The sequence below is a fragment of the Calypte anna genome, chromosome 14 (genome assembly GCF_003957555.1).
Source record: "Calypte anna isolate BGI_N300 chromosome 14, bCalAnn1_v1.p, whole genome shotgun sequence".
NCBI classification, from domain to species: Eukaryota; Metazoa; Chordata; class Aves; order Apodiformes; family Trochilidae; genus Calypte; species Calypte anna.
In genome coordinates, this window is record NC_044260.1 from 8655055 (window position 1) to 8682227 (window position 27173).

General features: G+C 37.0%; 1 protein-coding gene across 1 annotated transcript; it reads right to left on the bottom strand.

Moving 5' to 3' along the window:
- Positions 1 to 248: 248 nt before the first annotated feature.
- ZC3H7A (zinc finger CCCH-type containing 7A) lies at positions 249 to 26789 on the bottom strand. The gene is made up of 23 exons (XM_030460106.1): positions 26610 to 26789; positions 20903 to 21006; positions 19668 to 19707; positions 18649 to 18846; positions 17949 to 18107; positions 17036 to 17116; positions 16908 to 16949; positions 16170 to 16200; positions 15124 to 15404; positions 13123 to 13330; positions 12308 to 12372; positions 11399 to 11591; positions 9728 to 9889; positions 8531 to 8727; positions 8198 to 8295; positions 7348 to 7529; positions 5876 to 5952; positions 5225 to 5358; positions 4485 to 4587; positions 3882 to 3990; positions 2944 to 3074; positions 2424 to 2587; positions 249 to 1174 (listed from the first exon to the last, which is right to left on the bottom strand). The coding sequence occupies exons 2-23, from the start codon at positions 20968 to 20970 to the stop codon at positions 985 to 987; spliced, it is 2913 nt and encodes a 970-aa protein (XP_030315966.1). The 5' UTR covers positions 20971 to 21006; positions 26610 to 26789; the 3' UTR covers positions 249 to 984.
- Between the last annotated feature and the right edge of the window lie 384 nt (positions 26790 to 27173).

The window sequence follows — 27173 nt, forward strand, 5'->3', positions numbered from 1 at the left end:
AAGGTGGTGGTTCATGCCCAAGTCAAAAGCTCCAAAATGCTAGTATACTTCATGAGTTAAGTTGGCCATTTTTGTTATTTCAGTGATGCAATGAGCTAATGACAATACAGAATTCTGCAAACAAGTAGCTGGAGACAAATACCAACCTACTAAATTTTTAGCTACACGTGCTCAAGCTTTTGCTAATATGCAAATCAGTTTGTTTTACAAAATCTCAGTCCTGAGAGGCTACATGCAGAAAACAGCTGTGTGTAAAGGTCTCTTTATTACAGGCAACATTAGTCCATACAATAATACACAATACTGACATACAAGTGTAATCTTTCAAAATCATCATTTAAACAGCAAAGACCAAGAAACATAATTTTAACTACTTCATTTTCAAAAATTAATACATTTTTTCCTCCCAAGATCCTTTTTCAGTAATTTATATTGAAACATACAAATAGAGAAAAAAATACCCATTCAACATATATTGTAGTTAAATGGTTATTTTGTTTAAAATCTTTAATAAGAAAATCCTTTTTAGCAACCTACATATAGATAAGTAGCAAACTTTGTTTTAAACAAATCCTCTCCATTAAAAGATCTGAAGAATTTTCATTCATCATTTTCTTCTTGGCCCATAACACTCTGTTATGTAATACCTTGATACCTTAAAGTTTTTCAACTGAAGGACTGATACTAGGGGGGCCTCCTAGACATTATAACCTCTCTTTCCTCCCTTCTATTTCCTAACTTTCTGTCCAACAGAAGGTGAGTAAGCACATAATACTTCAGATTTTTTTAATCACCACTCTGTTCCATAAGAGCATAGACAGGTCTGCTCAACCCCCCTAAATCTACTACTTTTTGCTGTTCAGGAGGAACAATATATGCCAATAAAAGCAGAAAACCTGCAGCTTTTCTGTCACATGCTTTTTATTACTGTCAAATTTTCTGGTTTATGCTTCCAGCTGATAACATGTATGTATCATCTCTGTATTAGTTTAAATCTTTAAACAAAAAACTATATTTTCCAAAGTCATTATCACTGGGAGCAATCAAGTGGTCTTTTCTTGCTTTGTTGAGCTTCATTCTTAAAACTTGTCTTCGCTCTTCCCACTCATGGAGTTCAGCATTTCCATGGGCAAATTTACAGTTGTTTCCTTCAGTGCAAGTACCAGCCATATATCTGTTAAGACAGATTTCAAATGGTGTTTTCATGGAACTATCATGATCATTATTGTATCTAGAGATATTCTTTCTGGTCATGTTTTTCAAATACACTAAAACACTAAAGAAAAAAAAATTGGAAGCCTATTTACATTTTGTATAAGAGCCTACAAACTTTATCATTTAACTATATTTTACTTTTCCAGCTGTCAAGTACTTGTAAAGGACAAAAGATCTCTCTTTTTTTTCTATTTTTCATGCTTGAAACTTTTACTTTCCCCAAGTCAAATTATCAGTTGAATTAATACTTTATCATATAACTCACTTGGCTGAAGAACAAGTATTGTTAAAAAATCCAACTAATTAATTACCCTAACTAAATCTAGGGTTTGAGTAATCAGTATGACTTAAGAATCTAATTTATCCTATTATTTTTGTATTGTTATAAGCATGCCAGTTTATATGCACTTTATACTGCATATCTGAGGTCTGTTAAGTGTTTGAAATGAATGTTTAAGATGTTAAAAATTTAGCAAAGGATGCATGTAAGCTTCCATGCACAGACTGCAAACAAAAATAACTTGCTTTATATGCTCTGCAATTTCACAAGATCCCTAAGGCATTCATAATCTTTAACTTGAAATGCAGTAGCAAAGGTACCAGTGAATTATGCAGATGACAAAGTTTTTAGCCTTCCAAGAAGTTTCCAACAGTAGAGAGAATTTTCAATAGATAAAACAAAAAAGCTACTCCAGCCAAGTAAAGAGGCTGCATTTAAGAATAAAACAGAGCAACAACCATACACAACCAATGCCCAGGAAAACAAACAGGTCCTCAAATTCTCTTCCACATTTCATGAATTAATTCCAGTACCAAATACTTGTTTTTTAGAAACCTCTTTTGATGCTACCAATATTTCTACTTGCCTTAAACTTCCAATATCACTGTCCAGGTACTGTTGTGTTCCACAGGTAATTAGTACACAGATGCCTCAGTAAATTTGTAATAACACAAACAATATTTGTCACAGTTGCAATAAACTTTCAACCTTTTATTAACATCACACAAGCAATTCTATTCAGTTCCTCAGTTAGGCACCTTGTCACTCCCTGAGTTCTAACATGTTAAAACACTGTTAATTACTCAGTTCCTTATTATAAGATATTTGCAACGCAAGAAATTCTAGATACATTTTATGTCAAAACTAATAATCACCCTAATTGTTTACACTATGAGCTGTCATTTTTGACAACTTAAAGACCACCTACCTTTCACAAATGCTAAAATATCCCGTTGGAAAGCGATACTGCCAGCAGTTCTGATCATCCTCAGTGTGGAAAACCTTCTCTTTATGCTTTTCAGACGAAATGTGACCCTGCCATTGCTTTTCACTGTTACAGTTCTTCCCACACATCCAACAGTGAAAATCCACCTGTTTTAAAAGGAATTTGAAAAGAAAACACTGAGAATTCAATACTTAAAGCACAGAATTGCTCCTAATACATTTTGAACATTTTCTTTATGTTGGCCTGTAAATTTTTATTTACCTAATCAGACAGTTATTTAAAACAATCACCTCAACTTTATGTTTTCCACTGGCTTTAGAGGATTCAGAGGAACTGCTTTACAGTGTCAATTATAATGTCTGAATTTAGTGAAGTTATCTATGATCTAAGGAAGCATCAAGAAAATAACAACAAAAAAATAAAAAAGAAAAACAAAACAAAAACCAACAAACCAAAAAAACCCCACATTTCTGAACTTAGTATTATTCCCATGATTACTTACTGTAACTTCAGCATAGTCAGTTGGCATGTGAATTTGCTTCCCATTTTCTTTGTTTGCCTGAGCAGCTGTATCATCTTTTTCTGGTTTTTGACTTTTTAGCCATATGTCATACAACTGCTCCAAGTCTTGAACTAATGAGAGCAGAAGCTAAAATAAGTAATTAGCAATTAAAGCAAGAGTTTGAGAATACTAGATAAATGACTGAGTTTGCAAGCATAATCCAGTCCCCACTTACTGTAAGAAAAAAGGACACAATGTAGACAGTTACAGTTCAAGTTTTTATCTCTAAGATACCTCTATTATTGCCAAGAACAATATGAATCTCTAGCTACTTATCAAGATGCTTTTCTGACTGTCTAGGGCAAAAGGAGATACTACACATTTCTGTACAGGAACCCAAAGTACAGATAACAACTTTCTGGTACATCTAATCTGCTTTTTTTGCAGATCATGAGATTATAGTTTATGTAACTTATTACTTTCAATTTTTAATTATTTCTCCCTAGAAATAATATGTCAACACCAAAGAGAGTATTATTTCTCAGTAAATATAATGGGGGCTGAATTCTGCAAATACCTTGCCCTACATTATTAACAGAAACCTGGTGTGTGCACACAACAATACAGAGTATACAAACCAAGCAATACTGCTGCATCAATCTATATACTATATCTAAGACATCTAAAAAAACCTGATAAAACCTACTTTATTTATACAAAACACATAAACCAGTAAATATATAATACAGCTATTTTATTTAATACAGTTTTTTAATAACCAGTCTGGTTACTGGTTACTTATACAGCTTACTCAAGCTGTTAAAAAAAAAAAGGGGGATACCTGCAAAGTTTACTGCAAAAGACAGTGATTAAAAAGTAACTGAGGAACAATAATGAGAAGATAGATAGATTTACAACATATTCTATTTACTACTTACTGCTGTTCTCCTTCATATAGGTCCACATCTCTCTCTCCTCAGGACTGTGAGCAAATGAGCAGTTTCCATCATACTGACATTTCTTGCTTGAAGCAATATGATTGCACAACTGGAATGTGAATTTTAAAAAGACATCCTTATGAATATCAAATAAAATGGATGACAGCAGAAAATTTGTTTTTTCCAGTCTTAGCTAGTGTTTTCCCCTCCAATCATTTATATCGCATGAAAACAAAAATGTTTATTTAAAAGAACATGTATTGCAGTTGGAAAACACAAAGTGCTAGAAGCAAGTACTGTGACTGCTTTTTGCCTCCTACGAGGTTACCAGACCATAGATATGTTTTAAACTCTGTTGGAAATACCAAGAACTTAGTTAAATCACTTTAAAAGTTACTAACTCCCACTGATGAGAAAAGGCTTCAGTAATTATATATGTGACATCAATCCTTTTCTAAGGCTGCATTCTGTAGAAACATGATTAACACATTCCCATCAACTCCCACAGGAATTTCAGCAGAACTGATGAAGCAAACCCAATTACTAGTATTTTCCTGTTAGTCTATTTTGTTAACTAAAAAATTAAGCTTTAGGTTAACATACATCAAATTGCAGAGGCACTTGTTTCTTTGCAGGAAGAGGACGAATGGCCATCCACTTCTTACGTTCATTAGACATCACTAGCACCACCCGGTCTTTGGTCCATCTGAAACACAGATGTATCCAATGAAACAAAGTACTTCATCTAAAACAAGAGACACACTCAGAAGCAGAAACAGGAAAGCCCCAAGAAGGATTTTTGTACAAAGCTTCCACCATACATTTCACATTTGATAGTATGAGAGGTAACATTTTTAAACTGGAAGAGGGTAGATTATGGTTAGACATTGGAAGAAATTCTTCACTGTGAGGGTGGTGAGACACTGGAACAGGTTGCCCAGAGAAGCTGGGAATGCCTCATCCCTGGAAGTGTTCAGGGTCAAGCTGGATGGGGCATTGAGGACCCTGGTCTAGGGGAAGGCGTTCCTGCCCCTGGTGGGGGGTTGGAACTAGATGCTCTTTAACCTCCCTTCCAAACCCAACCCATACTATGATTGTATAATTTAAGTAAATCCTACCAGAAACTTTACTGTAACTGATAATTTTAAAAAACCCAACCAAAACTGACACATAAAATTTGTCATTACCAATTATGAACATACTACAAAGAGATGACTATGTTCCACCTCACTGTTTTTTTAAAATCCCTGTATGACTCTTTCCTTAACAGCAAGAAAGTTTCCCAAAAGATCTTTTAAATGGCTGATGAAACAGTAAAATTTTCACTGTTCAGCCTTACTTACGGGTGTCTTGCCTTTGCACTACAGTATTTTTTGTTTCTGTCTGGCTCATTAACTTGACCATTTCTCCAGCACTGACCACAAACAAACTTCATCTTCAAATTAAGTGATCCATATTTCATTTGGTTCCCAAGAATCTTAAACCAAAAAAATAACAACAACAATAAGTATTTTGTATCTGCAAAGAAATCCATACATAATTACGAATTATCCCCTATAGTAAAAGCTTAAAACACATGTCTGGAAGCAGAGGTTATACTGCATGCCTTGTAATAGTTTAGCTTGTCTGAACATTTCTTAACAAATGCATTTTTATTTCACATACTTCTGGTTTAGGTATATGTAATCAGAAGCTGTGATAGTATAAACCAACTAAACTGATAAAAATCCTACATATTGAAAAGATTGTCCTATGGCTGCTGACTTTGAAATTATATTTAGGTGTTATGTTCCAGCTGTGACAGAAAAAGCAAAGCAAGTAAGGATTTGTATAGAAGCAAACCAGACATTTTAGCCTAAGCAAAGAAAACTGACGGAGATTATTTGAAGAGAACATTAAAAAAGTCATTTCTAGAAAAAAAAGACATATTATACACATCAAAAGAATTATCACCAACGTCACTGTGGATTAGTTTAATGGAAAAATAAAAATACCTGTGATCCATGTGCACTAGCCTCCATGTTCTGCCAGTATTTCTTTGATTCTTGAACAATAGCATCATGTGAAATACCTGTAAAGGAAGGGAGGTAAGTTCTTGAGCACTAATGATTATAGAATTTCAGCCATGCTCAAACTGGAATGCTGCTGAAGCCCCAAAGCTTTTATCTATATTTATGTATTGTGTAAATATACACACATTAAAGTGTATGGGTGTGGATGTATATGTACATCCAGCAACACACCTCTAATGTACTAAAACTGTACACAGAAAAACTATCCAAAATTCAAACTGACTGACACTAAATTGCCCCTTCTTTCTTTAGAAAAAATTGAAACAAGATCTGTTAAGTTTTTGTTTCAGAAAAAAATCAGCCCTATAAATACTTCAGCTCAATTTCCTATCAGAGCCATTCAGGTTTCACACACACTGTAGCATTTACTGCTCTAATTCCACACTAACACAGACTGTCATCTGTCTTTGGATGTGAGTAGATGTTTCTTTCCTGAGGCAGTATTCCATTTCTTCCCACACCTTGCATTCAGAAGGGGAATTTCATTCCAAGAGTAGAGACTGCACTTTAATTGACTTTGGCTCTGTATGAGAGCTGCACAAACACATTGTAAAAAAAAAAAAAAAAAAAAAAGTATGCATTCTGTGGTGAACCTAGTTCTTTGGAGAACCCAACCCTTACTTCAAAGTAGAAATTACAGAAGAAGTATTTATCTTTGACTTTGTAGGGGTAGCTGGTAAGAAAATAACTGTTTTACTTAAAGACAAAAAAACTTCTGAAGGCTCATCCCAGGAAAGAGAACAGGAAATAAGCAAACAGTGAACTCTTGTTTTTATCTATTTGACTTTCTTCCTCCAAAATTTTCAGGTCAGTATGACATCTTGTGTCAGTATGCCTGTACAAGAATCTAGACAGAAAGCTAAAGAAACAAGAAGCCATTTCTTCAAAGATAAATCTCAGACATAAAAGGGCAAAAATGATAGAAACAGTGTAACACATTGGGATCACCCCATTTCATTTATTCCCTTGTGCATCACAACAATCCAGATTGATTACTTCAGATGGAAACAATGGCATAAATTTTGGTCTGTGAAAAAGAAATTCAACCGAGATCTTCCAAACTTTTAAAGTTTAAAAATCAAAACCTAGTTTGACTTAGATTTAAGCTCTGAAGATTTCTAGTTTTATTTCATGAAAAAAAATATCTGCATAATAGCAGTTTTGAAAGTTTTTCTTATAAAAAATTTGACTTTTAATAGCTAGTAGCTTACTCAACATATTTTATCACATTTACATTACTGTTTATTGACTATGCTCTATGAAAAGATTCAAGCTAATGTAAGAGAATGTTCTGATCCCAAGTTGCTAATTTCAGAAGGGAACTGAGACAAGCAAAAAGTAGCATCACATCTAAGATGATAGCAAGATCACAGCTAAGATTTTACCAAACTTACACGTTTCCTTTTGCATTATCCAGACTTTAAGTTCTACCAGACTGTGGGCATAAAAGCATTTATCCTCTCGTAAGCAGCCGCAATGCACCTCATGTCTGCACAGGTCAAGCTGACAACGAACTTGAAAAGGTCGAATTTTGGAATATTTCACCATAGTTTCTCGCAAAATGTGGACAAGGCACCTGTTTTGAAAACAGTGAATTTTAGATATTCCTTAAAAGGACATTGTTAATGTGTGGAAAAATATGTAAAATAACCACATTTCCATCATATAAAAAATATAAGTCTATCAATTCTCCAGAAGTTATTTGACACAATGTGAAGTCTGTTGATTTTCAAAGAATTACACGCATCTGTGTGAGACACATCTCAAAGTATTTTTAATACTGTGGTCTATTTCAGACACTATAACTAAGGTAAACCTGTTCTTAACTGATTGAATTAAAACTACAGAAAAATGAGCACAACAAACCAAAGAAAGAGCAAATTTATGAATTCCTATTTTCATTTAGCATCATGCATCTGTCTGCACCAATGTAGCTCACCAAGTAGAATAAGCTCTTGTAGCTTATTCTTATAGTAGAATAAGCAAAACCAGTAAGATTCAAACATGAGGGTTAATGCACAACTTTTGAATGCATTGACAAATAAATACTTCGCTTTCAATTTAGTTACATGCGACAATCCTTGTTAAGTCTTATGAATACTGACAAAGCCTAATGGTCAGTTAGCATGGAAGAGAAGTTTAATCAACAGGTAAGAAATGGAAGTCAATCTTAACACCCTTTACTGAAAGGCTGAAACCTTTACTTTTAATTTGAAACTAAAAGCACTGCTATTTCAGACATACTTGTTATCTTCAAAGTCATGCATAGCAGGGTGAGAACAAGATGATGAGTTATCCTTGTTCCTTTTGCTTATTATTCTGGGTTTGTGATCAAAACATTTCTGGAATACAAAAACAGGTAATTTTAGATTACATATTCTATGCACTTAAAAATACACTTTATCTTAACAATTTTAATAGAGGCTTCAAGGAGCCTTTTATCTAAAGCTGCTAGAATATTACTGACCATCCATTTTGAAATTCAACTTAATAGTCATGCATGACCAAAGCATTTCTTACCAGATAATTATATTACCATTTATAATTTTTATTGTGTCATTAGAAATAAATCAGCACCTCACAAAGAAACATAAATAGCCCATGATGATCTTGAAGAAGTCGGGACACAGTCAGGCTGATCTTCCCATTTCCTCCAAAAAGAGCTTCTCGACTAAAGGCTCCTTTGCGCTCCAGCGTCCACACATCTATTTCCTCTTGGCAATATGCAAATGTGCAGTGACCTGGATATCTGCATTCCTCTTCAGCAGCAACATCTACAGTTGTAACATTGAATAGGACATGGCCTTTAGACAACTTTTTTTTGCAATTCACCTTCAAGATTTCACTACTTCAATTTCAAATATTTTTAATGAAACTTCATCTGTTGCAAATGGGTCACTTAAGTCTAGCAGACCGAAGCAAAACCTTATGAATGACTTGACCAAAACTTTACACTTTTCAGAAAGGCTGACACACACCTCCATCAGTTATTCCTTTCCAGTCTAGAGACACCCAGAATACCCTTTGCTTAAATACAGTCAGACAGAGCTGACTACGAGTCATCTTGCTTACATCATAAATTGAGGCTCGTACTGTAAAAGGCTTTTCTGTTGTTTTGAACAGTAACAGCCCAGAAACATACTGTTTTCAGGGCAACAATATGCTCCAAGCATGCATAACAGTCAGACCAATTCTACCACTGACCTATAAGCAGCTGAAAAAGCTGTGTCTCTCCTGGCCCAGACCATCTCCTTGCCAGGACACACCAGCTTGTGAGGAGAAGGTGTGTGCATGATGTAGGTGCAGGAGCAGGTTCCACTCCTTAGGAGCTGTACCCTACCATCCTTCTGGCTTACCAAATAGCAAAACAAATGCACACAAAATCTTTTGGGTAAGTATGAGAAGCAGGAAGGGAACTACTCTCAGGCCTTTCACTTGTACCCAGTATCACATGCATAGTTCATAGGAAGAGAAATGGGGGTGGCATGGAGTGATACAAAACAATGAAGCAATAGTAGGGATATTAAAAATATTGCACTTAGAAGCAGAGCTATTAAGAAGAGTGCAGAAGTACAGTGCATGTTCTCTAAATAGTCACATTAATGGTCAAAATATCTTTCTCCTTAGAGCCTTTGAAAATAGGCTGCATGAAAATTAACAAATGCTTCTCCATCTCCCATGGGCAAGAATAAAAACTCACTCTGAACTTCACTGTGGAAGAGCTAAGCTATATTTGAGCATAGGCATTAACATTTTACTATCTGTAACACATACCTTTACATATATAATATGGACCCACATACTGAGTCTTTGTTGGTCTTGGACGTATTTTTTTCCATGATTTATCTTCTGAGTTTTTTATTCTTCCAATTAGAATATCCTTCTTACATTTATGTTCTAGGCTGGGATGATAAGCATAATCTAGTAATTTCGGACCTGAAACAAGCACAGAGAATGGCATCTTTTTGAGTACTTTTAACATTTCCATACACAGTTTGGCACGTAAGCCCAAAGCAAAGCAGCTGCACACACTGCATAGAATTCCTACTTGCACCAGCAACTCTGAAGAACCAAAAGTCATTAACAGCCACGTTGAGCAGAATAGAAAAAACCTGAATACTTACAAAAATAGCAGTCTTGCTGAGAAAAAAAATCAAGTTATTTGGGGAGGGATGCATCAAATAGCTGTGTTTTTTCAAATTCCAAAGCATGCCTTTCCAAAACACTAATTTAAAATTTAAATTGCTTATTCACAATAACTCAAGGCAGGTGAATTCCAAGGAACAGCAAAAGGCTCTCAAACTTCAACTATCATTGTATTGGAACAGTTACTATTTTCAGAGACGAAACACCCTGGGTAAGAAGTACACATGTGCCAAAAATATACATGGCAATCCCAGAACCTGTGGATTTTGGAAACAAAAATACATCTAGCTTTAAACTCTGTCTTTAGGATGATACTAGAGTGAAGATGGCATTACTACCAAAATTAAATAATCAGGGAGAGTCTGAAGGTGAGCAATGCACAGTGATTTTTTTCTATTTAAGGGACTACAGAAACAAAAGTGTAACCCAGTTTCCCTATACAAGATGCTGATGGAACTGAATTTAAAAAGTAGGTAACAAAAGCAGAAGACATTTGAAGACTTCAACAGAGATGTAAAGAAACAAAAAATAGATGCTTTGATACAAACATGTAGCTAGTATCATGCTAAGGACTTCCACCAATATTTTATAGCTCCTGCTTTTAACAGAACATGCTCTACATTTTTTCAAACAACAATTCAAGAATTTTTCTTGTAAAGATTATTTTAAGATCCTAAAACTACAATAGTAATTACCTATCTCAATACAATTCTTTCTTAGTATATATCAATGTCACCTATAACATGGTTGTTTTCAAGATTAGTGAATAAAAGCTATTGTCTCTAAAATATGGCTCTGTTTAACAGCAACAGCTCAGGCCTAAAAGATTAGTTACATTAAAGCCCAGTACTGGTTAAGGTCCTTTGAGTCAATACAGTGGAGTTAATTATTACTAAGGTTTGGAAGCCTCAGGATTATGGTTTAGAATTAGTCTGAAAGAGCAATAAAACAGATGGGATGTGAAGGTTACCAGGTACTTTGAACTGCAGTTCAATTCCCCATGGCCAATCAGAGAGAGTATTGCAAGTTTATTTTTAGTCTTGAGCAAAGGTGTCATTCTTCACAGTACCCTGGGGGTTGGGAGGAAAGTGAATACAGAACATGAACGACCTCACACAGTAAACCTACAAGATGGGGAAAGCGTGTGGTAATTTGTGGTGGTTTTAGGTATCAAGAATCCAGGAGGACAAGAAATAGAGACAAAAAGATCAAGCAGATAACTTACAAACACTAAAATTTTCAATGTATCCTTGATTTTTTTTTTTTAAATCAACCCAAGCGAGTCCAAAAGCCCCTTACCTTTTTTGACAAAACACAGCTGGCAGGCCTGTCTCAGCTCATGTGTGCCTTCTAATGGGTTTCTTCCCACAAGTGCTGAAGATACAGTTACATTAGCAGTTGCACTGCTAAAAACATTTGAGAAGTCATTTCTAGCTTGTCCTGCAATTCCCATGTAGTTTTCGGATCCAAATAAACTACTAGGGCCATTTACCTGTTGGAAGAAAGTATTTTTTACTTGAAAGCTATAATGTAATTTATCTACAATTAAAATTTAACCTACTGAAATTATTCTTCAAAGCATAAGAAAGACTAAAGGCACACACAAAAAAATCATAGTACAAACTTAAGCACATGTCTAAGAAGGGGACACAGATTTTACAAAAGCCATACACCCAGAACAAGCTAAGCATCTAATAAGACCCAACCAGTCACAGGGAGACCAGCATCTGCAGGGCTAATTATCACTCCACTTGACCTTGAAGATGCAAAACCTTCAAGCCACCCTTCTCCACCCCACCAGTGGCCATCAGCATTACTGAAAATACACAGCATGACCAGAACACTGAGACCAGAGGGACTCTCAGACACAAGGTGATTTCTGCTCTGTTCCTGTACTAGGACAGTTCTCCAGGATTTCACAAAGCTGGTACTTGGATGGCAAGAGATTTTCTCTTTCTTAGGTTGGTTATTTTACACTTCCACAGCATTTTAAAACAAGTTCCTCAGAATAGACAAGTAGTTATGGCAGTTGTCAAAGTTTGCATATATAAAACAAATTCTGTGAATCCTTCATTCAATTATTTTAATGGTAAACCCCCCATTTTTTTAACAAATAAAATTTCTACTTTAAAATCTGTTAAACTGCTTTTAGATCTATGTTAAACCTTTAACGTGTTTGAATTTGAACACATGAAAGAAAACACTTACAAATAATGGGGAATTATTGCTGCTAAGTGTTGGTGCTCCATCTCTAGAAGCTGAACTGGAGAGGTCTAGAGGAATAAAAATAAGTTTTAATTATTTCTTTTTCTTTAAAACATCCAATAAAGAGTATTTATCATTCCTGAGAAGTAGGTTTGTTTTCTGACAAACATGAAGAGGTTTTTGTTTTCTATGATTATTTTTCTCAAGCCCCATTTTAAACATTTGAGCTGAAAAAGTAATTAACTTCAGTATAACCTGATCAACAGCAGCAGCAGCTTCACAGGCATATGCTGCCACAATATGAGTTTATAAGTTGGGCAATATGGAAACCATAGCTATATGAGGAATATAAGCAATAGCTGACTACCAAAAATGAGGAAATAAAGGAGTTAAGCAGATTCTTCTATTCTTAATTTTATTTTGTAAATTTGGCTTAATTCTAAAGAGGTCCTGTAACATCAGTAATTAGAGACAAAAAATTATTTTTTCTAGTTCACTGGTGATTTTTAGCTTATTATTTCACATACCCAATTTCACTACATTGTTACAGTCTCTAGATTTTGAAAACCTAATTTGAGAGCTTGGAGCATGCTTATGCAGACCCCAAGTAAACAAGAAGTTTACTAATAAATTTCTGTTTACAGTCAATACTTGATTATTAAGAATCTCAAAAACTGTGAGCACAGATCAAATGTTATACAGGTGTTTAATACTACTGAATAGCTGTGCAAATTCATTTGCTGAAAGAAAGATAAGCCAGTTGGCTCATGCACAACTCATTCATAATAAAAGGTTAGCTATTAGGACTCATTTCTTACCTCTTTTTGAGTCACTGATTGAATAGGTGCTCAACGGTGAACAAAAATTTTCCAGTGAAGAAGCCAAAGGCTGAGAAAAGATTTCTGAAAGAGAAGGTGAAGGAACAAACCCTGTGCTAACTGGCAGTGTCCCCAACAAAGAGGCAGAGAAAGGTACACTAGGAGCTACACTTGCACCAGGAATGGGTCCTCTGGCTCCTGTAGTTTGCTGAAAAAAGAAGAAATTTAATTAAGAATGTTCACACAGAAAAAAAAAAATCAAGTACATAATCTGCAATAATATTTCTTCTATTAAAGCTTTTCAAAGGTTTTATAAACCTACTGAAAAACAAAAATAAAAGGTACAGTACTGTACAGAGCTACAGTACACTTCCCTACAGTTACCAAATCCTAAACAATTCCATAATGCAAGAAATTATCAACAGACAACTCCTTATTAGCAGATTTGGAATTTTTTTACATATCTCATCAGAGGTGAGTTTCTACATTATATTTAAAACATAAGACAATAGGAAAAGCAGGAAGAGTCCAAAATCTCTGTGATTTCATTATTTTTAATAAATAAGAACAGAATTCAAATTGGAGTAAAGAGTTAGCCTGGAAATAAATCCTCAGATACAAACCAACATTACAATGTTCTGCAAAGTGTTTTCCCCCTCAGAGAAAATAACAGATCCTTCTATACACTTTTGTTAAGGACATTACTATGTGGGGGAGTTTGCCTTTCTCTTCCCTGTTGCCCCTGTTGTCTCCCCTCTTGTCTGGAGATAGAACAAATTGGTCTGCACTGAGTCTGCCCAACATGAAACTTGTTCTGTAAGTTGTTAGCCTACAACTCACTCAAGACACTACATTACATGAGATTACAGTTTATGTTGGAAGGTGGTATTTCCTTCTGACTTTCACTATGGCAAACTTAGAAAAGTAAACTATTCCAGTTGGAAGGGACCTGCAACGATCACCTAGTGCAGCTGCCTGACAAACTCAGGGAACGTTCTAGGACCTCTTTATTATTATTAATTCCTTTATTTCCAAAAGACATTCTACAAAACAAAGTGCATAAAACAGAAAATTAGAAGCCCAAGCAAGTTTGATCTATAGATTTACAACTGCATCCACAGCTGAATGAGGAATTAAAATGAAGAATGAAATATGACACGGTCCTGTTTAACACTGCAATACTACAGGCTCCAGATGACTGCCATAGCCACAGCAGAGAGTCAGTAACCTTACTGATAAGTTCAGACATCTCTGCTCATCAATCAGAGCTCTCATTTTGACAAACACTTCAGGATCTCTGTACACTTCACAGTCTGTTCTAGCTCTAGAATGACATTGTAATTAAGAGCAGCCCTTCACATGCTTAATTTTCTCTAACAATCTCTTCTAAGATATGTAAAAAATTAAACTCATGATGCTTTAACTACTTCTGGCTATCCAGGAGGTGGACCTGAACAAAGTTCTGGTTGCAGAGATACTAGTGAGTGCACTAGAAGACCACAGAGGAAATACTACTGTCCTGCAACAACTTGTTTAACTACAGCTACTACAGCTACAGGGTGTACACTCCAATACACTCTCAGGTTGTGAGAGGGTTGATTTGCACACCCACCAAGAAGCCCACTAAAACAAATACACACTAGCCCAGACTTCAAATGTCTACTGTTTATACACACTTCCAGGAAATATTATCCCACACACTGTGGTAGTACTGGCAGCAGTATAGCAGTACTTCTCAAGTAGTATCCCTTCTGCCAGGCAACCTTGCTCAGGTTTTCCAATATACACAACCAAAGTACTTGTCCTTGGAGCTCTGAAGGGTCCTGGAATCTTTACAGCCACATTTGCAAGAACTGGCATATGAGAAAATCAACTGAGCTATGCTCAAAAACAGCTCAATGAAGCTAGGAAAGTTAACTCATATTTCACTACTAGCCCACTTAGTAGAACTACAAAATCCCATTCATAAGGACAGTCTTTTGAGAAAGAAAAAAGTCTTACCATTACACTTTCATCTGAATCAGGCACAGAATCAAGTAATTCATCGAGTTCTTCCCCTGTAATTATATCTCCATCTCCACAATCTAAACATGCTTCTGGAACAGAGAAAGAAACATTCCCTCCATTTGCCAACACTGCAGAAGGCAAGGAAACTTTTTCCACTTGAAGAGGCATAACAGAAGATAAAGATGGTACAGGTACTGATGGTACTTTAGACGCTTCAGAAACAAAGTTTGTTGAAGATGCCACAGAAGCCATCTCTTGCTTCTGGTCTGATAAATCTGAAACAGAGAAGATGGGAATGACAGGAACTTTTGTTCAAAAATATAAAAATATCTTGCATAACTTTTACCCTAACCACAGGGGGGAAGGGAGGTGAAGAAGTGGAGAAAGATGAAGAATATTCAAGCAAAGCCACATTAAATGTTTTCAGCTTCCACTAACTTCCAATTCATGTGTGTATCTATTTATACATGGCTCAAACTGAAAAAATCAAAAGTTACAGACCTGATACTTTACTCAGGCATATCCTCCCTATCCTATTTTTCCAATTTAAGAGTGTACTATGAGAGACAGGACAAGGAGTAATGGTTTTAAACTGAAAGAGGTCAGATTTAGGCTAGACATCTGGAAGAAATTCTACACTGTGAGCGTGGTGAGACACAGGCACAGGTGTTGTGGATGCCCCCTCCCCAGCAGTGTTCAAGGTCAGGTATACAGGGCTTGGAGAAACCTGGACTAGTGGGAAATGTCCCTACCCATGTAGGGGGTTGGAATCAGATGCTCTTTAAAGTCCTTTCCAACTCAAACTGTTCTATGACTCTATGACAGTTACATTTGTATCAGGTTGAGGAGATCAAAAAGAAATTTGCTCAGCTGATTATGTAAGTCATTTCAAATAGATCAGACTTTCCACTCCCCATCTTTCAGATGACTTTTCAGATGAAAATTCAAATTAATTCTCTTAAGAAATTTCATAACAAATATGAGATAGACATGGCATATCTAGCTTCCTAGCATTAGTATTGTAACACAACAAGACTCACCTAACTCAATATCTTCTACTGAAGAAGAGTTCTGTAAGTGAGAAAAAATATCTCAGGACTTTGCAAAAGAGCCATTAAAATGTTTCAAATACATTCTTAGTTTGTAAATACATTAAGTCCTCAGATTTAGGTTTTATAAAATCTATAATTCATGAAGAGTAACAGAATTTAAAGGTCAAATAATTTTTTTTAATAAAGCATGCACTTGCAGACTGAAATCTCACTCATGGTGTCACTGAAAACCTGCATCTAACCAACAAAAGTGAGAGTGATACTTCAGGGAATAAAACAGTACCTTAAATGAGCAGTTGCTACATTTCCTCATTCATTTACACCTAAATTGTCTATATTCCCCTTAAAGAAATCTGTAAAATAACTCCTTTTCAGTACTACACTATGCAGACACATTACAAATAGTATAATGAATGCAAGTTCAGCTGCTAGTGAAGGTCAAATCTGGACAAATTAATTAATTAAAAGGGATTTTATCCCAGTATCCTTCACTTTGGTAAACTTGTGCTTAACTTGCCTCAAGACATTACAAGTAAATACATTAATTGCACTGGATTTAGTGCTTTAGCTAATATTTATTCTGCAAAGATAACTTGAATGGTAATCTTATGTCCCAGTCTGCCATAAATATACTTGCACAATTTTCACTTCATCACTGTGAAATTATGAAACAATTATTCCCTATAGTTTAAAGTCAGCTTGCAGTTGGAACATGTAAAACCTTACCTGAGTTGACACATCACTAGAAACTGAATTTGTAGAGGGTGGCTGCAATGAGAAGATATCTTCACTAAATACCAAATTGGTATCAAGAGAGGGAAACCTCAAAATAAAATCTTAAAATAATATCTCACCTTTGCTCTTACATATGCTTTTCTTATTTTTAACCCCAGTTTTTGAGCTAATTCTTGGGTAAGCTTAATCACACTTTCATCCTAAAAGACATGAATAATAGTTCATAATTTAACATGTATTTTCACCTAGTCAAGACACTTGTTATCATCTCAATACAGATTCTAAAAAATCTCTATAGGCAGGATGTTTCATCATGCATCTTTATTCTTGCACTAACATACGGGACTGCAAGCTAACACTGACAAATACAGGCACCCTAAAGCAGAATTACTCCAGTACTTGGAATTTTTAAAAAAGCACATAACAGACAAAACAAGCAAACAAACAAACAAAAAAAAAAAACCACCACAAACAACCATGGAAATCACATTCTCAGGACCAGCATTTCTGTACAGAAATCCTCTCCTATCACCCTGCTTGCGTGATCCACACACTGCTTGCCAGTATACATACATTAGCAGTGCAGAGTAAGTGATTCAGATGGAGAACAAAGCACAGATAAGAATGTTACTAAGTGCCTGGAAAGCTAAAATACAATTTTAAAAAATATCATTACTACACATTACAATTACAGGTGTTTTTTCTCTTATGTTGTTGAACATACTTCTGCTGTAGGGAATTCTGAACAATTCAGTGATCCAGTGTTTATTGCAAACTTGTATGGAACTTGACCCACACTACTGTTCTTTATGCTGAAAGTTAACACAACAAACTGAGCTTGGGGACTGCATTCTCTGCTATCAGTCTCCACTTCCACAAAAAAAAAAAAAAATCATTCTTAGGGAATAAAAAATATTTTACTCTATTTAAAGAAAACCAGACAACCCAAAAAACCCTTCAGTGGTCTTGATATAAGTTCATGTTTTCTGTATTATATTTTATAAAACAACTATCAATACACCATTTACCTACCTGGGGCACAGCAAGAGAACATTTTGCTACAGCATCATAAGCTTTCTTATACCTTCCCAATTCACTCAAAGCTTTTGCTTTCCGATAGAGAGCTCTGAAATTGTTTTCATTTAACCTTAAAGCTATCTCACAGTCTTCTAGAACCTTTTCATGTAACCCCTACAAGGAGAACAAAACAAACAAACAAAGCAATAATCAGAACTAGTCTTATTGAAATACCAAATTTAAACTGTATTAGAGGAGGGTACTGAAACACTATAAAGCATTCACTAAGGCAACTGCACAATGCACATGTAAGTTCTGATAGGTCACCAACTTATACAATTAAAAAGAAGCTTCTTTCCATGTAAAATCCAAGAATAGTGATAAAGGGAGCACAGTTCTTCCACAAAAGCCACCCTGTATCACAGAAAAAGCAGCAGGCACAGGTGCAATTAGCAGTATAAAGTAATAAAAATACCATCCCATCAACACCCAACCTTCATATGATTCTATTAGGCTATTATTCTAGCTTTAGTAACTAAAAATATCCCTTTGATTACACTTGTAAAAATAAGATGCTAAAGAATACACCAAAATAATGATTTGCAACATGCCAGTTCTCAAACCAAGAACTTTTCACTCACTAGGAAATGTTCCATGTCTCTATACACTCTCAGGGCATTGCTCTTGTGAACTCACTGTTCAAACAGCAGCTTACCATATTTGAAAAACATGCTATCCTGTTCACATGCAGCTTCTCTAAAATATCATCAGAAAGATGGATTTCTTCAGAATTAGCATAATCAGCTATGTTTATTGCTTCTGTATAGTGACTCAGTGATCCTTTCCAATCACCTTCTCGATATACATCATTTCCTTCATTAAAAAGATTTCTAACAAGCTCCTGTATAAATAACTGGAACAAAGAACAGAAACACTTGTCAACCACCTGTTGTTTATCTTCCATTCAAGTACATTTAAAATAGAAAATCAATATTTGTAACTTCACAGAATCAAAATGAAAGGCAAAACTTTTGTCTATATTAGTGGTTTTTCCAAGACAATCTCTAATATTCAGCACCATAATACATGTAAATAAGTGAAGCTTAGCTACTGATGTAAGAATAACTTAGTGTATATAGCTTAAAGAAGATATATATATATGTGTTATCTACATTTGTTTAGCACGCAAGAGCCATAGCAACTGGCAAACCAATAACAGTACACAACAGCTGCTTCTGCAGAGCAAGAATTTTTATCTAAAATGTGAATGACTGCATTTTCATCTAGTATGTTCTCAAATCCAATCAAACCACCTACCATTGCATAAGAAAGCTAAAAATGAGTCTGAAAATAAGTAAAAAATTATACAAAATAGAAACATGTAAAGAAACAAAATGTTACAAAGATTTAGGTGACTGAGGTCCTTTTATCTCTCTTTTTTCTGTGCTACTCTATAAGCTTTACTCAAAATAGCACTGTTTTATTCAAGAAATGCCCAATTAATTCCTAACATAAGCAAAGAGTTTATCTAAACTGGTGCATGAGTGAATTCCAGGCATTCAAATATCTGAATACCTTTATCACAATGTAAGTAGCCCTCTAGTTCCAATAATAAGACATTGTAAGTTACTATTCATACTATATCATTACCTAAATTATAATTAAATCCAAGAATAAATATAAGATAGGTCCCTGTTAAAAGACATTCTGGAAATGCAAAAGTAGTTTCATTACCTCATACTGTTCTTGTGTCCCTGGATAGGGCAAAGTAGATCTAGAAAATGAAATTACAAAATGTTCTTATTATACATATCACTTAAAGAAGATCACACTGAAGAATACTGTTTCTTGCTAAAAGCAGTCTCACCTGCTGCAACAGGCAAATCACTAAATAGTGTCTATTGCCTGCACTGGACAAAGGGAGAGTGCTGTAGATCAGTTTTGATTAAATAACTGTGTGTTCCTATTACTAATGAATAATTTTCATATAAAGTTACATAGCCAGTCTTACTCTGCTGTTCAAACCACTACGGTTTTGAATGCTCTGAGTTTAAAATCTCAATGTTTTTTGTTTAAAAACAATTTCCTTCTTCTCCTCCACTGTGCAGAAAGATTATACATGAGGAGAATTGCAATCTTCTAGCATTACAAAATGACATTTTCCTAAAGAACACATTCATTTTAACTGAATCATAGCAAGGACACTTCAGGAAATTTAAGTGTTGTTCTGCATGACATGCAAAGGAAATCTTCTCTAGCACAAAACAGAGGTATTTATTTCTAAATTTTCAGGAAGAAAAACAGGAACCCTTTTCCTTTCCATTCAGGTTTATCTGAATATCTAAATGATACTTTTTAAAGCATAACTTTCTGTGGGGTTTTTCAGTTTTGTTTTGTTGCTTTCTCTTTTTTAAGAATGCCTTATGCAAGCAGTGAACTTCTGCGAAATGTCACCAGGGTTTGAAGCTAGACAGGATTTATAAGAGAAAAAAAATGGCATTGATCCAAATGAAAATTAACTACTAAAATGACTTTTCATAAGATTATATTTTAGCTCGAAAGAGTTGAACCATTTACATAGTGGTCACAGAACTTGTCCCTTTCAGTAGCAATCGAGGTGTAGCTGCCCATGAGATGGATTTTCAGGCTATCATTTTCCACCTACCAAAAAAAAAATCAGTCCTGATTTTTCTCAAAGGCAGAAAATTAATACTCTCCCACATTTGATTTGCTCTACTTAGGAACACAGAGAGGTTCCATCGTTTCTTTAAGATCACATTCCATTTCCATGTTCGTGTTAACAAATATTCTGAGGAGAAACACAGATCCTCCCCCATCCTCCAGTGCTATATTAAAAGGAGTTTCCCAGATAATATCCATCTCATATACATATGTGCATGTGTGTGTATATATATGTATGTGTGTATGTATCTGTATAAGCATACAAGAATAAAACAACAAAGTCATACTCTATAAACTGGAGTCCTTTCTTAATGTCCTGTTGTCGAATGCTTCTCTCTTCTGACACATTTGACATGTTATCCTCAACATTCACTTTTTGGATATGTCACTCCTCAAAAAGGAAGAAAGAAAAATGGATGTTAATAAACAGCAGTTTGCATTTGGACCAGAAGGATTCAACCTCACACCAACAGCAAATCCACCAGATCAAGATGATATTGCCCCCCAGAGAACACACTGAAAAAACTTCAGAACTGAAGTGCCACACAGAGAGAAGCCCCAGGTCAGAACCAAGACTCCCTCTGTCATTGAACATTTATAAACATTTATACAGAAAACCTTTCTTCCAATTCTGCTATTGGTTTTCCACTTACTTACTCTAGATCACAGAGCCATGTTAATGAAACTAAAGCAAACTATAAATGCAGTTTGCATGCATTACTGTTAAAGCTAAGGTTCCACACTGTCCTCTTTAACTAGCTTTTTACTTCTCTTATCTGTCTGTTGAAGTAGAAACAAACTCAAGACTCTGGTATATTTACTAACAAAAACCCAAACTGATTAGAAAACTACCATTAAATCTAATTCTACAATCTCTAACCATCACCCAATGCCACGGTGCAATTAGAATCAAAATGCTACTGCTTTATTAATACCTTCCAGATGACCAAGGTTAAAATAGTACCTGGAAACTTTGCCAGTAAAGAGTATCTACTTCATTTAAAAGACTGAATTACTTTAACGTATTTCCACATCATCAACTTGACATTTAAATCCAATTTAAGTAGTCTGGATCAGTGAAAAAAATTTTTTTCATGTATTTTTTTTCACTGGGTTTATAAATATTCAAGTTCAACAGGTTACAACTATCTGTACATCTTTCAAGATAAGGGTTTTTGATGTATGGTTTCACAGATGCATAAAGTTGTGGATAGCATTACAAGAACTCAACGTATTTTAACAAAAAACATCAGTAAGACAAAGTTCTATTCTGAAATTCAGAAAAAGGCCTGTTGGTTTTTAAGAAAATTACTTTTCACAGGTAGCTGTTTTATCATTTTTTTTAAAAAGTAATCTAACTCCATACAGTCTTGAAACTACACTAAAGAAGCCAGTATTCCGTGCCAGGTTACAATTCCACACTGAAGCCAGAAGAATGAAAACAAAGTAAAATGAAAGCCAAAATAACCTTCAGCAAACAAAACAAAATCTCAAGTAAGAATAGGCACTGGCTAGAGAAGGCATCCTACTTTCTCCAAATTATTTGGAATAATGAAATAATCTGAAGATACATGGGTTTAACAAAGCTTAGAAACCTTTCCAAAGCCTATTAAGCATATGAAGTTTACACTATTTGAAGTCATTTAGTCCCACTGGAACACATTCCTAAACTGAGCATAAGAAACTGAGTAATTTTCTTAAGGTCACTAAGCAAAAGCATGACATGACTTCAAGGTCCCATGTCACCTCACTTCCTACTGCTATGTCTAATATTAATAAACTTCAAAAAATAAATCAAGTCAATCTGTAGATAAATATGATGCAGCTACAACAGACATAAATCGTTCAGATACTGCTTGCTTAGAAATACAAATATCACTCACTAATCTCTCCAGAGAGGAAATAACCACAAACACCTTTTGTAACTGTTTGCCATGTTATTTTATGCATTCTCTCTTCTATGTGAGTAATACATACTGTGGTTTTTGCATATATATGAAAGATCTACCATATAAGATACATGTTTTCATTAACAGCAATTGCATATCTATGAAGAAACCTAAATGCCAGAAGTAAACTTCTTGGGAATCTGAATGTTTTTCTTGGATAATTCATGGTTCATCTTTTAGAGTTCAACCAAGGGCTACCAAGAGTAAGAAATACACTAACCAAAGACAGCAGCAGTATCCCCATATGCTTTCCTACAAAAATAGACAAGCTACATAAAACATATTTTAGTCCCCTGATTTAACAACTGACAAATACCTCACCAGCACAAGAGTCTTGCCTATATCAAGATCTGAGCCAGTGCAAAGATCAGTGCTTTACCCTACTGATTTTAATCAACTCCACACCAACAACTTGCAAAGATGAAAGAACACAGTAGCAACTGCTTTTAACACCTCTAATATTAAAGAATAATTGAAATATTTAAACTTGAGGATGTACAGATCCGATTTCTCCATAACAATAAAGTTGATGGAAATATTACAAAGTGGCATCACAGCTAGAAGAAAAGTTAGCAACTGATGAACAGAGATGAGTGGTGTATAATTCAGGGAAGTTTTCTATTTTTTCCTACTTACTCATGTGCATTCATAAGATGTTCAGGCAAAAATTACCTTTCCTTAATACACTTTTACAGTCACATTGCCCCAATATTTGATGATTTTGCATATGTTTTTAAATGGTCTCAGGTAGCACTGCTAACAGCATCTCTCCCATACAAATTATTCTTAGATCCTCTGGAGCAATAAGAAAAACATTAGATTTCTACGGGGCAAACAATAATCTCCTCTTCAATTTTAATGTTATCCCTCTGCTGCAGATACAGCAACAGCTTTTCTCCTCCATCTTCAGGGACAGAATTTTAAAACAAATATATATATATGTATGTACATACACTAAAAAAATTTCAATGTATTTCATTGTTTGTAATTATTACTGGAAAAACAAAGCCTATACTATTGCTTTGTTCCTCATACCATTCAGAGACAAACTAAAGGAAAGGAAAACAATAGTACAAGACCTGAAAAAAAAAAGTAGATTAATGTATCAGTTAAGGTTATAAGCAGAACTGATTGTTGCACTAAATGTTGTATTTCTACAACTGCTGCTTCATGACCAATACAAGCCCAGTTTACTAAATCTAGCAAATATAAAGAAAGCTGCCTAAACCAAAAGAAGTCTAAGAACAATTTAAACTCTTTAATCTTTATCACAGGCTTCCATTGATCTTGTTTCACAAAAGCTGAAGCCAAATGCCAGGAAGTTCACTGCCAGCAGCCAGTGTCACCTTCTCCGATAGATCCTGGTTCAGTAAAACAAACAGGAGATATGGAGGAACACAAGTTAGCGTCAGCTCTGGCAGACAGGAATACTTATGCTTTCATCTTACATGATGTCACTTTGCTTCTTACTATTTACTTCTTTGCATCCAGCACAGGGCATTTCTGGGGCATTCCAGGTAAGTTTCAAAGGATACTGACAATATTTAGGAGCCTGGGATAATTCTCCAGGCACAAGGGCTTTGAACACAGCTACTGCTAGACTATCTTGCTAAACAAAACTGATTTTGGGAATGCAAATGAATAAACTTGAAGAGAATGCAGAGATTTGCATTTTCCTGAAGCAAAAAAATACAAGCCTTGGTTATTCTGAAAAAGAATGTCTGGTTGCTGAAAACTTTGGACATTCTAACCTTTCTGTTTCTTAACTGCAAATCCAGGGAGCAAGTATATACAGCTTGCTAAGCACACAAGTTCACCTAGTTGAAAATCTGGTCCCTAAGGGTAGGGAACTGGGCAGGAATAATCCTCTTTCCTATGGCATACAGTTGTGCAGACAGCTTATTTACAGATGATTGGAGAATAGAGGAAAAATGTGTATCACTATTTAGGGACAAGAAATACTACCACTGAAAATTCATGACCTTCCTCTCACCAAATAACTTTGTTATTTGTTATTGTACATTACTGACATTAATGGTTCCAGCTATTATAAATACTTTGAATAAGCATTCTCTGCACCTTCAGGCCTAACTAAATGCTGAAAACAACTGTAAGTCAGTGGTCCTCACTGCACTTCTTTATCCACAGACCTGAAACTAAAAAAATAAGTGAAGTCTATAGATGTTTTCTCTTAAGATACAGACACATATCCTCTTGCCATACATCACTGAGTTCACTAGTAATGCAATTACTGGGCTACAGGAATCTGATGGTCTTTGTACAGCACAAAGCACACTGAAAACTTGATTGCTGCTGACAGATCTCTGCCAGCCTCAGTGGTTCAGCTGAATTATGAAACTTGACTGGGGTTTAAATCCAGTGAAAACCATATCGAGCAAAGAGCCCTTTTGCATTCTAGCATCAGCGTCTGCCCCTCTTTATGACAGCAGTGGGGTAAAATGTACCAAACACAATAGTAAAGCAACAAAAAAACCACAGAAAAGACACTCATGCATAACTTATAAGACATTTCAGTTATGCAACATGCTAGGGGTTGACAACAAGAAAACAAGAAAAACAGTACATGGCACACGTTCCAATAGTTTTGAGTTAATTCCTCCACTTAATCTAATACTCCTGGTTACAGTCACACAATTCTGTATTGTTAGTTGAAAAAGCCACTTAGTAACAAACACAATTCAGTTTCAGATTTTATTTCTGCAAAGATAAACAAGCGTAACTGTTGCCAAAATGAAGTTTCTAAATCAGACAAATGAAACAGGATATACAGAAACCATTTAAGATCTAGACATTCCACACTGTTTATTTACCTAAAGCATTCAGTTGCATCTCCTCCCACTTGTTCCCTACCCACGAAATAGTAAGATACTGTTCAAGGTTTGTTTTCCATTTCACAGCTTCCCTACATTTTTTTTAATGCATGAGAGAAACAGGAGAGAACAAAGACGCTTTGTGAAGTCGCTCCATTTCAAAGCATATTAAGGAGCGGAGCTGGAGGATTTTGGTCTTTTTCCCTCAGAAATTTTAGCAAAGAACAGAGACAAAAATTAATCTGAAGAAGCAGCATCTTATCAATAAACCCAGATTTAAAAACAGAACGTACTCTTAAATAAGCTTTGGTAATCTATTTTGATAACTGCAACCGACAGTCTTTGGAGGGGGACTCTTGTTTTTCAACGCTTTTAATAAGTTGTGACTTTCTGTAACAAAATAGTAACAGCACTGGGGAACCGAGAATACCGCCCCAGCAAGTCAGAGAGACGGAAAACGGGCACTGCTTTTCCTTTTTGAGGGACGAACGAGAGCACAAGGCTCAACGCGCCCGTCCTAGGGCAGAAAGCCCCAAACACTCGCTCAGTGCGACCCGGGGCACCGGCACCGTCCCGGCCCCTGCCCGCGCCCCGCTCCTCCTGTAAGACGCCGCGATTTTCTTCCAGTCACGTAAAAAACAACAGAGCTCTCATTTCCCCAGCTTTCCTTAAGCGCGGCCGCGACAAACCCGCCGGGCCGGGTGAGGCCGGGGCTGAGCGGGCCCCGGGCCGCCGCCGCGCCCTCAGCCTCTGGGCGCCGCCGCCCTCACGGCGCCGGACAGGGCCCGCCCGCCGCCGCCTTTGTTCGCTCCACTCGGCTCCCGACCGCCGACAGAGAGGCCCCTCCCGAGCCGCCCGCAACCCGGCCCGGCCCGAACCGACCCGGCCGCCTCCTCCAGCGGAACCGGCTACGGAGCTGGCTGACCGCGCCCGCGCCCCCCGCTCCAAGGAGGCACACGCTGCCCCGTTCCCCCACGGAGGAGCGAAACGGCGTCCCCCGCGGCGGCGGCGGGGCGGCCCCACCCTCGGCCGGGGAGCGGCTGGCACCCGCGGCGCTAGGAGGGGCGGACGGGGGGGAGCCGCACCCACCCCACCGGACAGGACGGTGAGGGAGCGGGAGCGGCCGGGGCCCCGTCCCCAGGCGGATGGGTTTCGGCGCGCATGAGGTCAGCGGAGCGCGGCCCCTCTCCTCTCCCCCGCCGCGCAGCCCCTACCTGCTCCTTAGACCCGCGGGAGCGTAGACGCCGCGGAAGGCGGAGCCACCGAGCCGGGAGCGCGACAGCAGCGGCAACGACGGCACCAGCGACGGCAGCGGGGACGGCACCTCCCCCGCTCCGCCCTCGGCAGCGCCGGCACCTCCCACTCCCAGCGCGCCCTCTGCAGCCGGGAGGCCGCGGGCACCGCCTCCGGGACACCTGACGCGATTGGCCGGAGCGATAGCGCCGTGGGCTTTCCCATTGGCTCTTCACACTTGTTTTGGTAACCGACACTTCTGATTGGCGGCGGCTGGGAAAGTCTTTGCTGCTGATTGGCTGACTGACTGGCGCCCTTCCCCGCTCCTTTTTCTTTTCAGCTGACTGCGGTGCAGAGCCCCCCACCCCACGTCTCTCCATCTCCCGGTGTGAGCAGACACAGCCAGGGCCGCCCCTCTCAGCCACCACCGCCGGGTGACGCGGCCCCGGGGCTGCCCGGCGCTGCCGACCTTTGCGCCCCACGTTGGCTCACCCGGAAGCAGTCTGAGGGGGGCAGCCCGCTCGCGATGCCTCATGGGAGTCCTC